Source organism: Anopheles darlingi, chromosome 3 (assembly GCF_943734745.1).
Source record: "Anopheles darlingi chromosome 3, idAnoDarlMG_H_01, whole genome shotgun sequence".
NCBI lineage: Eukaryota > Metazoa > Arthropoda > Insecta > Diptera > Culicidae > Anopheles > Anopheles darlingi.
This window is the reverse complement of record NC_064875.1, coordinates 67,348,468-67,360,967: the sequence shown is the minus strand read 5'-3', so window position 1 is coordinate 67,360,967 and position 12,500 is coordinate 67,348,468. Positions and strand designations below refer to the sequence as shown.

The window sequence follows — 12,500 nt, the reverse complement described above, 5'->3', positions numbered from 1 at the left end:
TGCCACCGCGTCCACAAGGTCTCCGGGAGCAGCGGCCCAGATCGACGGTCGAACCGAGACCGAGGCAGGGTGGTGCACCGGGAGCCGTCATACGCCAGGCTGCTCCACTGACCGTCACCAGGATGACTCCGACACCTGCGGAAAGAGATGGGAATGAAGGGAGAATGAGCGCTTTGCGTTAATGAGGGGAAGTGATATGAAGGAAAACTCTTTACTCTTGTATCTCTCTCTCTCTCTCTCTCGCTCTCTGTTTTTCCAGCTATCCGCTTCCATTTCCTTGGGAAATTCTCGGCCAACTTTACCATTAATTCAATCAACACTCTCACACACATACAAACAAGGACTGCTCGCTGGCAGCTCTTCCTTATCCTAAATAACTTCCAGAATGCAGAAGTTGTTCCAAGTCCACCGGAAGTAAATTCCGTGGGAGTTTTCCACATTCCACCATCACCCTCCTATCTCGCCTCGGAGTGTCACCACCGTGGTTCATCAAAAAACAAAATAGAAACAGCAAAGCAGCGCCCGCCTGGAACGTTTCTGGATGGACGAGTCAGCCAGCCAGTCCAGTGCATCACCAGGATATACACCGCGAACGCGATCCGGTGGTGCCCACCATACGAAGGATAAAGTTTTTTAATTAAAATGTTAATTTCTTCTGCTAGCGACGAGCACGGGAGGGAGGTGGCCGCTTCGCGTGTGACAGTTTTACCGAAATTGTTTCAAATACCATCACCATCTACGGCCCCGAGGAGCGCGCGAGAGAGCGAATAAACGGTTTAGTTTGTTTGTTTGGACAGAAGAAAGAAGAAAAAAAATGCACCGGAAAAGAATGTCTCTTCCATTATAAACCTTTATCCATTAATTCATAATTTCCCTCCCCATCCCCACCGTTCCGAACGCTGATGGTGATGATGATGGTCTGGATGGAGTACTAACCGGCATCGAACTCAACTTCAGCTCAATATAAATGATCCGCTACCGGGTTGAGCAATTTACACTTCATCGACAATCGACGCTCCATTTTTCCTTGCCTCCTTGCTTTCAACAACCTCCTGCGCTCTTTAGAGCGAGAGCATAAGAAATGGGCTGCATGGGGAGTTGGGAATGATTTGGAGGGGTGATTTAATTCAATCACTAGCCGCCACCACCCCAACCAGCCATCCCTTCTTCCCTTCAAGCGTTAAGACGATGAGCGCCACACGAGCACGAGCGTCTGCGAAGGACGGTTACGGATCACCTTCTTATCGGCCACCGACCACTCCTCATTCTCATCATTCTCGTCATCATCATCATCATCATCGTTCGCTCGAATAATGCGTAATGCGCGGAGAGGGAATGCGGAATTCCTTCGTCCGAGCGTCGGTCCAAAGCACGAGAAAATTAATAATAATCATCACAAAACGGAAGAATGGAATTTTTGCTTCCATGCTTTCCGGCCTCCACAGACCACACCCCAGCAGGAAGCAAACGGAAAATACGGGCATGGAAAAAAAATCCTCCAAGAAAATGTTCTGTTCGACATCTTCTGCCGGAAGAGGGGATTCCGGGATTCGTGGCCGGGCAGTCTCTAGGGGGGGCGGGCCACGCGCGGTCAAGATTGTTCGGCGAATTCATTACGCTTCGCTGGTGATGAAAATGATGAGAGTGAAAAATTTATCAATCTGAGACCTGGACCTTTAAACGGCCCCGGACCGGAGAAAGCCTACAACCTGGCGGCCCGCGAAGAAGATAAGCGAATGAAAAGAAGAAGAATAAGCAGCAGGAACAGCAAATGGTCGATAGATAGCATCTTTGAGGGAGGAAATATTTTCGTTGAAATAGCAGCGAAACATGCCACCGCATCCTTCCACGGGTGTTCATTTTGGTTTCTGAGAAATTATTTTTCTCTTTTCCGCTTTGTAAAATGCTATTAAAGCGCTTCTCAGGAGGACACTAGCAATTTGAAAGATTGATAACGATTCAAGGAAAGGATTAGCAGCGCCGCGCTAACGATAATTAATTGTGCGTTGATTATCATTCCTGAAAAACGTTTTTTTTTTTTTAATTTAAGAATCAAAACACCTTTTTCTAAGACCAGCTAATGAGCTGTTTATCAAGTGAACTGTTCCCCCAAGAAGCATCCACTATATTCTCCATTAAAGGTGCTTTAACTCTGTGTTCGTGACATGCCGAATGCTGCTTGAAGCAACTTTCAAATCTAGAGTGCGAATCTAGCGTGCGGGAAAAGCGTTTCTCTATTCCGTGATTTTGCTCTTTATCGTGGAGTGGTCCACGAAGCGAAGCAACCATCGTCGTCCTCGTCGTCGTCGCATGCACGCGCTGCTGCTGTCGCCACCGAAACACGGGAACATGTTCATTCATAAATCATGAGACTTTGGATTTGGTTTCACCTCTAAACAGACACCTAGTTAAACCTCAGCCAATGTATGTGAGAGGACGAGAGCAGAAACGGGGAAAACAAGAATGTTAACTCGCACCGACCGGCACGGCGGATTTCTTCGCTCGCTCGCTTGTGTGCGTGCGCTCACGACAGACAACGCCGTGCGTGGAAAAACCTGCTAGGAAATGTTTCCACAAAAAAAAAACAAGCAGATTCAGTGTAAGGCTGGAAGCACGCAACAAGGACTCCAGAAGTGGAAGGGCCTCGTTGACAGAATAGTTTACGTGAGCGGTGTTCGAAATCAGGCATCCGGTTAACGCTATTAATGGTGTACGATTATTTGGATGATAGTTAGCATAGCGTGACATGAAATGATTTAAAGATTTACAAGGAATCAGCATAGATTTAGGGTAGGGCAGGTGCGTGTATGTGTGCGAGTGCCACTTAAGATTTAGTGGCTTTTCTTACTCAGTATTATTTGACATTTTTGGTAGTAGGCATTTAGTTAATCGGTATAACTGAGGTATCGTAATTGAAAAGAGTAGTCTTGTCCCACTTTTCAATAGCTTACGTATCAGCACAATTTTTCAGTGTGATTTTCTTTTTATACTCGTAAACCTTCTCTCTACGGCACAAGCCATCAAAGTTCTATAACGTGCATGTGTTCTATAGTTGTAGAACATTTGAACATTCTAATGTATCATCGTTCTCGAGGCTTACAGCAGCGGGTATTTCAAAATGAATATCCGCTTGAATGCCGGAATGTCCTCATAGAAACTGATTTAAGTGTTCGACTTCACACCATTCTTCCCGCTACGAATGGCTCATTTAATGCAAATGATTTCAATCAATACAAACAATAAGGATACTTTAAGGATACTCTCTTAATGCAATCAACCCAAGATGACAAACAGCAACTTGAACTCATCGATTCATTTCCATCCACCATTCGGTGCCACAGCATTCAATTCGCTATTCCTAACCATCCCCAACACACTCGTTCGAACGAGTTTTCCCACGCCTTCCGCCTGACATCAGACGCCGCCGGACTGGAGAACCAGTACCACCACCACCACCACCACCACCACCTCGATTACCAATCTCAATCTCGCCAATAAATTAGCAAAACGGTGTTAATCGATGCACTGCTCCCTCGGGCAAAGGGTCTCGGCTTCCCCAAGAACCCCAACCACCCACCCTGGGAAACAGGAATTACCCCGTATTCATCATCAGAAGACAGACAGCGTCAGACTCATACGGTACACGATGGCTGCGCTCAGAACTCCATTTACTCTCCGCTGTCCGGGACCGGTACCGCCGGTGCTAATCCGGTCAGACTGAGAGCCGAGACAGCAAACCGACCGACCCATTCGTTCGTTCGTTCATTCGTTTGCACATGTCGTAATACGCTCGCATCAGCATCCTCTAAGCGGCCAGCTCCGGACTCTCTAAACTGTCACACAAGACACGCTGCACATAAATCATCATCAGCATCTTCGTCATCAGTGTATGTGTGTGTGTGTGTGTGTGTGTGTGTTGTAGACAAAAGCGGGCCGGCACAGACTCCCTTTCTGCTTCCCACAGATCCAACTGGGACCATAAATCATAACACTTTACAAAACTCATTCACTACTCCGGTGTCTGTCTGCTAGCAGTCTCCCTCCGCAGGGGACACGTCTACTGGAGACACTCTTCGAGTACACGAGAAACACGAGCAAAAGTTGCCCGGTTCCTTGATAGATGTTCCTATGTTTAAGTGAAATTGTTGGTGTACACGAAACGAGAGCCACAGAGTTGCCTCCCCCTTCTATCGATGCACCGCACCGCATTTGCTCAACTTTCGATTTCTGGTGTCCCCTCGCCCTCCGGACTCTGCCCGGCCCAGAAAATGGCCGCTACATGATCGTAATGATCGTCAGAAATAACGAAATTTCTAATGCACCAAACACACACACCTTCAGTGCTGGTACTGGAACAACGGCCTCAGGCTTCGCGGTGATTGAATCAACTGCTGCTGCTGCTGCTGCAACAAACCGAGGAAACGGTTGGGGGAGCATGATTCATTGATGTTTGGAGTAGAAAGTTCAATTTATGGCCATTGCCATTTGCACTCTCAAGGGGGAGAGGGGGACTCCCGCCTCAGGCCAGCAAGAAGCAAACTGAGCGAAACAAGAGCACCAACCGAGTACGGGTCGCGACACCAGGGACCAGGCCTATTGGAGCACGAATAGTGCACGACGTTGCACCCTTCCGAAGAACGATGGCGAAGGCGTGAAGTAGGTCATCAAGTGCATGCTAACACATCGTGAGTCCTTTCTACAGCTTCTTCTTCTGCGCTTTACAGTGCAGGTCTAGGAGCAACAAAATAAGAAAAACGCTCCACACGCTTACAACTCCATCCATGGCCACCAGATGGTGCCGCGCTCATCCCCATCATGAATGATTTTTTTTTCATCTTGTTCGAAATCATTCACGGAGATGAAGAAGCAACCATGCAACCGGCGTTGTTGCTGCGTGGTTGTTGTTGTTATTCTGTTGTACAAAAACCCATGACGCCAGAAGAGAGCCGGAGCGCGGAAGAGATTTGTTGCCAACAGCAGAACGGGGAATCATCACAAACGCCCCAGCACCAACCCAAACCCACGGCACCCACGATCGACGTTTGTCGGCGTGCGCTCCTTTGAACCTGGGTTTGGAAATACGAAAAATGCAATTCATTTTACCTCAGCAACGCCAACGACGCTCGTGTGCCATCCTCCACCGCGTCGCCATCATATCGTGGCGTGTGTTTGGTGGAGATTTTGCTGCTACTACTCCCTTAAAAGCATTACGAAGCGGGACTTTTACTATTTTCCATCAAACCATTTTCCGTTTTCAGCGGAACCAACTGCACTACGGCACCATGCCATCCAGGAGCAGGGCATTACACGGGGGCAAATTACACCAAACCGACCCGACCGGGGCGCCACCACCGTTCGAATCGTTTCGAAACGAGGTCACGAAGGTTTTTAGAATGGGGATGATGCCAAGGCGCAAAGGGAGAAGATTTAAGATGAGAAAAGATTAGCAACACCATCAAGATCGAGCTGGCCGGTCGGTCGGTTGGTGTGCTGGGCCAACAGAGCCGATCAATCGAATCGAATCGAATCGAAGAAGGTAGAAAGAAGCTTCTCTGCTCCCAGCTCTGCTAGTGTTGACCATCCACCTGAGCGGACCTGACCTGCATCCCGCAGCGAACGAACGAACGAACGAACGAGCAAGCAATTAGTTTAATGGACTTTCGTTTTATTACACTTTTCCCATCGGAATCGGTTCGGTTCGCTGCCCGGGAATCCCCCGGGGACTCCCGGCGGTGGATTATAAGGTGCAATAAATTTTAAACCAGTTCTCCCGTCGGCCAGCGGACGGCCGGCCGGCCCTTCTTCGAGAGATGTTCTGCTGTATTATTTCCAACCCCCTCGTGGTGCCCTCCCCGGAAGGGACGAGCGCGCGGTGAGCACGAGCAGGAGCATCAGGAAGAAGTAGAAGTAGAAGAAGGGAGGTGTAATGTTTACCGGAAAAATTGTTTGTAATTAAGACCAATCACGGAGCGCCGCTGAGGGATGGAGATGAATTTCAGGCAATCAGCGAGCATCAATTACTTCTGGCATCAGCACAAAGCTAGGAACCGTGCCGCGTGTGCTGGGCAAGGGGGGAAATTAACTGCAACTGCAATAGCCAATCGCAGGACGGGGAGAAGGTGCGCAATGGCAGGCCTTCATTTGCTTTTCTTTCCTTAGATTTCGAACCAATCCGCTCGATTGCGCTCCATGAAAAACAGAGCGGAGTGATTAATGCGACTGCGATCCGAGTATCTAACAGAACGATTTTTAAAGCAATCGTTGCGGAGTCGAGTACAACAATCGGGGCACCTACCCAGGCACCGGATAATGCCGTAATACTCACGGGATTCTGCCACCACCAAACCATTGAATTGCTGTTACCCAACAACAACAACACACACACACATAGACACGCGCGCGCACACAAAATGCGCAAAATACCACGGAATGAAATGATAAAATATCAAACGCATCGAATGCGGATTCATTTCCAGCGATAAATTATGAAACTATAGCCCACGACTTTGTGTGTTGTGTGTGGGTTACGGGTGCATGGAATGCACAATCTGGGGAGGGTTTTGGATTTCCTAAATGTATAATTTTCCACGCAAAAAACGACACACGCGCCTAGTGCGTACGTGCGGTTCGTGGATCGATCAAAACGCATCGTTATTAACGTACCATTTGCGGTGCCTCCGGCAACCACCAGGGTGAACCAGGGACGACTAATTAGTGAAATGCATAAATATAGGTGTCGGGGGTGCTTGCAACTGGTCGACGATGGCTAGCCGCAACGCACCTCCTCGGGGGGACGTGAGTTGATTTTAGATTGATTTGTCTGGATTCTGGAGATTGTATTTGCTCGCCAGCCGGAGCTGCAACGCAACTGCTGCTGCATTGGCGTAATTCCGGAGCATGTAGGTACCGGCATCGATAGGCCAGAGATGGTGTCTCTCCCTAAATTTGCACGTTTAGTGCGAGCGACACGTGATGGTTAGAATGCTAGCTCTGGATTTGATTAAACATTTCAATTTCATTTTTGGTCTTCCAGGCAGCCATTAGACAGATTAGCGGCGAATCATAAAAATATTTCTTTGAACTCATGACACTAAGTTCATTTTAGTTTTTGATGCTAGACTTACTTATACAAAATTATGACATAAAATAATTTAAAAATGCTGATATAATATTGAAAATGCAAGAATTTCGCTGCTCTAATGCCAACAGAACTGAAACATATTTAAATTACCCTAGAATGGTTTGTGGAAAGAAAATCTCCTGTAATAGCCAATCTTCAACACTAATAATCTCTTGAGGATCAGGAAAGCAATGATCCCAACCACTCGACACCAGAAACAGTTCTCAAGAACTACGTCTCGGAGGACAAATTTGTCCCTCCAATGTTTTCCTCCAATTATCTTTAAAGTCGAGTGTCGAGCCAGCCTATCCTTTGGGACTGAAGCGCGTTTTCCGATTCACAAAATACGAAAGATGGTTTCTGCTGGTGATCCATTTTCCACTGGAATAACTCTCCTTCTCTCTCGTGCTCTCTCTCTATCTCTGCACAAACACCGCATTTTTTCATCTTGCCGCAGCATTTCAGATACAGGATACTCGGCACACAACGCGAAGAGAGAGAGAGAGACCCCCAGAGATCAGTGGTCCACCGGGCACCACCACCAGGACCATCAGGACACGAGCTGTTCGAAAATGAAAAGTACAAACAGCCCACAAACGAGATAGGAGATAAGAACAAAGGAGATAAGTTTTTCCCAGCCACTCTGTGTGTGTGTGTGTCGACGTTTGAAAGATGATCCACCACTGATGATGATGATGGTGGTAGTGGTGTGTTTGCTGGCCGGCTTGAAGTTGCAACAAAACTGCATCTTTGATGATAAGCCAACTCACCGGCGTGCTGGTGGTGGTGGTTTGTGGATGAGACCGAGCAGATAAGTAAACTGTTTGCGAACCGGATTTTCAGAAGCGACGCACGAAGCAAACTTTCTTCCTTATCGAAGCGAATACGAGATTGGAACAGTGGGTGAGGGCAGTACTTGAACCTGGAGCATTGTGCGAACGAGAACGAGAACGACTATGACGAGAGCCTCGACGATCGGCATGATGATGATGATGAAGAGGAAGGTAGTGATGCTTCTGGTAAACAATGGGAACGAGAGGAGAACGAGAAGGGCCTCTATTTGAGTAGGACTTTGATAAAAAAAAGTAGAAACTCGAAATGCAATCCTCCCGATGGTACTTGTGCTGGTTGCTTTAAACAATCGGTAACACACACACTCAAGCTACCAGACCCCCCCCAGAAGAGGACCAACTTTCCTCTACGAACAAACGATTCGCTCTGCACTCTGATTTAGATACTTCTATGACCGAGAGTCTGGAGTTTTTCAATTACTTTAAGCAGCGAACAAGTCCCATTCAATAATTCAATTGTAAAGTGAAACCATCGAAACGAACCGGGCAGCCTCATGGGCTCATGCTTATGCTCATACTCATGATGCTCGTTGGTTTTAGTTACTCATTACATGCTATTGAATATGCATAGAATTATTCACGGACTAATAATTAGTCCATAAAACGTTCTAAGGGATGAACGCGCCCACCATTCACTCACCGAAGCCTAAAAGAGGGCCACCAACGAGGGGTTCGGCGTGTTTAGAAGGAGGCCACGAGGTTTGGAAAACACGCGGGCTGGCCGGGGCATTGGAAATGAAAATACGATAACGCGCACTGCCAGCCAAACGCAGCTCAGAATGCCAAGCGATTATGGTGGGGCGCGATCTCAAGTAGCAGTACCACCCGACCCACCCACCTCGAGCCGAACCCCCCGAGGAACCATCGGCACCACGGGGCCACCATTCGGCATCGCCCGGAACGCGAAGCGTGGTTATTATATGCTTCAGTTGGCAGCGATTATGCTCAAGTGAGCAATTCTACAATCGTACCACCACCACGCGACCACCACACGGCCAAAATCCTCTCCCTCACCTTGGCTATCACACATAAAACACGGCGCTCCCCTCTCTCGCCACTTCAGCGTGTAACGCTGAAACCGGATGGCTAGAAACAAAAACCATGGCCCGGAACGGATGGTGACGGTGAGAACCACGAGCGCGCGGTGGTTGTGGGTTTTATGCGTTTTCATGCTGCGCCCCTGCGGGAGATCGTCCGCGACGCGGTCGCACTTGCAATGGGTCCTGGTCCTGGTTCTGGTCCTGGTCCTGGCCAGGCCAGCGAGCCCGCCAGCCCGTTATCATTATTGCATTTTAAATTGAAACCATAAATTTTGGGCTTCTTTGGCGATTTTCGCGCCAGCGAGCGAGCGTGGCCGTGTTTAAGAGGGGGGGGGGGAGAGGGAGAGGCCTTCAGCAGCATAGGCGAGTGCATAGACGACGACAACGACGACGACGACGACTGCTGCTGCTGCTGAGAGCGAGGAACAAGCAAATGCAACATATTTATCATCCACACCAGTTGGGGGCCGACTAGAACCGACCGCTCGCTGGCTCGCTGGTTCGCTCGCTCGCTGGTTCGCTGGTCCGAGGTTTTTGGTGTGCCAATTTACGGAACCAAGCCCGACGGACTCGCGGGTCATTCGTTCGGCCGTTGCGGTGGACCGGCCAGAAGCAGAAGTGGCGCGCGATGCTACGCTTGAGATAATTTTACGATTTAGTACAGACCGAGGGGCAGGGGAAAGGGAGAGACTACTCCAAGTGCTCCACGCTACATTCTAGGCACTCTTGGGGCTCTCGGGACCGATTGCAGCACGTTTTATGTTTTTATGCTCGCCCGCTCGCGCTGGAAATTCATTTGCTCGAGAGCATCCAACGAGAATGGTTCGTGGGCGCGCGCGGGCGTTTGGAGGAGCACCTGGAGGACACTACATCCATCACGGCCTAATCCGATGTTCCTAGTTCGCGAATCGCGCACACACACACACACACATACCAGCGAGCGTCGAAATCGGTCTCGAGGTAATGAATTCTATGTTCTCCTTCCACCTCCTGAAGGGGAATCCATTTAATTCCCTTCTCTGTTCGGTTTGCTTCCCCTAAAAAAAAATACCAAACGAAAACGAAGCCACAGGAACATACACGCACACAAACACACAAATCAAATCGTATTAGAACATAACGAGCGGTACTAAATGGTCCCGGAACCCGTGGTGTCTCGTGGTCCTTGGTCATAAAATGGAAGGAAAGAAATCAAATCACAAGAACATCGTGGAGAGTGCCCACCGCCAGGCAATTACTGTTGGACATTCCGGTTCCGAATAACAATTCCCCCCCTTATCCCTCAAAAAAACAACCACCGGCCGCCCACCATTTAGCACGCTATCGCGCGATATGATCTGGACACCTTGACAGCGACCACCGAGTATCGAAACGACGGCGACGACGACGACGACGAGGTGCACACCATTCAAAAGTCCAACCCACGTCCTGGGCGCCACCACACCAATAATACGGCAAATCAATATTTACGATATCGTTAGCCGGCCAGACCTACCAAAAACCCGCCAAACGACCGACTGGCAACCGACCACAGACTAGATCCCCGGAAACCGCAAACAAATTTGAACCCTCGCGAGGCCAGACACGGACCACGACGAGCAGACGAGCAGTAGGCTCTGGATTCTGGTTGCAGGACCGTTTTGTCGAGGCTCACTGTGATGGCGCTAGTGTAGTTTGGACCCTTTTTCGGGTTTTTTGAGGTTGATTTTCAGGTTCAGCACCAGCATGAGATGAGGTTTGACCTACCGCTTCCCGTGGACACAATTCCGTGGGTCAATCGTGCAATAAGCCGATTCGGGAGGGCTGTGGAATCCCCGGACGGCAAATCAAAATGACCTCACTTGGCGTCTACGGAAATCGAATTCGCATCTCGCTCGCTCGTCGTCGTCGGTGGCGAATAAAAACTAAATCCGATTTGTGGATGGAGCCCTGGTTTTGGGCTGCTGCTATAGGATTTTTTTCGAGCCAAATAATTTCACCATCGCTTTTCACCCCGGGACTGCGTGCGCACCATCCTGCCAAGTGTGTCCGCCGCGGCGATTTTCAGCCGTTCAGCGACTCTCCAGAAGGATTGTCCGGGAAAGGATTGTGTTTTTGCGAACCGGGAACCAACGGGACAAGATTTATCTCCTTGATGTGCGCCCTCGCGCTCGCTCGTTCACCGCCCGGCAGCAAACCGGGACCAAACTTTGGTTTTGCCCTTTTGCGTGAGGGTCGTCGGTCCTTCTCTGGCGTTCTCTGGCGCCGGAATTTACCGGAATCGGATGTTTTTCCAATGGAACGCGCGGCCATCCTGAGGTTTTCCAAAAAGAAGTTATAAGCAATGCTTCTCCCCCCGGTTTTGGGTTGGTTTCGGGTGCACGATGGGCTTGGTGCACGGGTTTTTCGAGTGGATGACCACCTCTTGGTGAAGGTTAGGTGGTGTACGTGGCAATCGGTGACGGTCCTCAGCCATCGGGCTTCGGTGGCAAAAAAGTCAACCAACCACCGGTTCTATCCCGCAAACATAGAAGAGCAGTCGTGCTGGAGTGGTTTTAAAGCCGACAGTGTTTTTCGATCCAACTTCAGCAACGCACACACACACACACACATACACACACACACGGTAGCGGCGAAGCGATATGATATGGGAAATGATTTATTCCTTTTCGTGGGTGGTCCATTTGGATTCGCAAAACACTCAAACAAACAGCCGCTGAAAACGAAAAGATTATTTTGCCCCAGATTTAACAAATTGAAGCATCGATTACTTTGTTGTAACAACTCACTTTCAAACTTCTTGATTTGATATTTATCCAACACACGACTACTTCGATCATAAGCAAAACACATCCGACGTACGACGTATAGAGACTCTCTCAAAGTCAATAACGTGTTTGATATTATTGATTGCCCTTAGGACCCAACAAGGTTCACACGGACCGGTCTCTATCACCTGGACCGGGGGACTCTCCAGTCTCCAGAACGGCACCGAAGGGGGCTCGTGAGTCCCACCACCCCGCCGACCCAAAGGTAAATCCGTTTACAAACATTCGATTCGTCCCTCTCCATTGGGCTTTCTACTAGAGCTTTGCCTTTAGCGGTGGGCCTCAGGGCACATAAAAAACATTTCTGTCCAATTCGCCCCCGGGGGAAGGTGCGTGCGAAGGTACCTTCGCGTTGTTGGTGACGCAATCTCGACGCTCGAAAGGGTTTGCGACCCGCCAACCCCGACTTCCCCAGTCCGGTGAACGGGAATAAATCAATATAAATAAATTGAATTCATATTTTATGAACATATCTATCCCTTTCCTTTCCTCCTGGGGCCACCACCAGTGAGGTTACGAAAGTTCACATTTTTAGGGTGGGAAAACTCGGAGCGCATCGGAAAACGTGCATCGAAGCAACCATCGGTTGTTCACCTTGACTCTCTGCCACTCTCTCTCTCTAAAGGCACAGCTTGCTTGCTGCTGACAAACGCGATGGCCGTGCAGGAACAGCGCCTGCTAC

The 12,500-nt window shown here is 49.2% G+C and overlaps 3 protein-coding genes across 3 annotated transcripts in view; 1 reads left to right on the top strand and 2 right to left on the bottom strand.

Annotated features, from left to right (window-relative positions):
* LOC125954772 (probable methyltransferase TARBP1) overlaps window positions 1–12,500 on the bottom strand; it is a 321,619-nt gene that overhangs the window by 161,845 nt on the left and 147,274 nt on the right. The gene's annotated exons all lie outside the window — the stretch shown is intronic.
* Window positions 1–12,500, bottom strand: part of LOC125954782 (uncharacterized) — a 111,236-nt gene that overhangs the window by 3,863 nt on the left and 94,873 nt on the right. The window contains exon 3 of the mRNA XM_049685373.1: window positions 1–135. This exon is cut by the window's left edge and continues 88 nt beyond it. Within this exon, the coding sequence (XP_049541330.1) occupies window positions 1–135 (135 nt within the window). The remainder of the gene's footprint in view (window positions 136–12,500) is intronic.
* The window catches only part of LOC125954766 (filamin-B), a 73,635-nt gene that overhangs the window by 47,224 nt on the left and 13,911 nt on the right, over window positions 1–12,500 (top strand). The gene's annotated exons all lie outside the window — the stretch shown is intronic.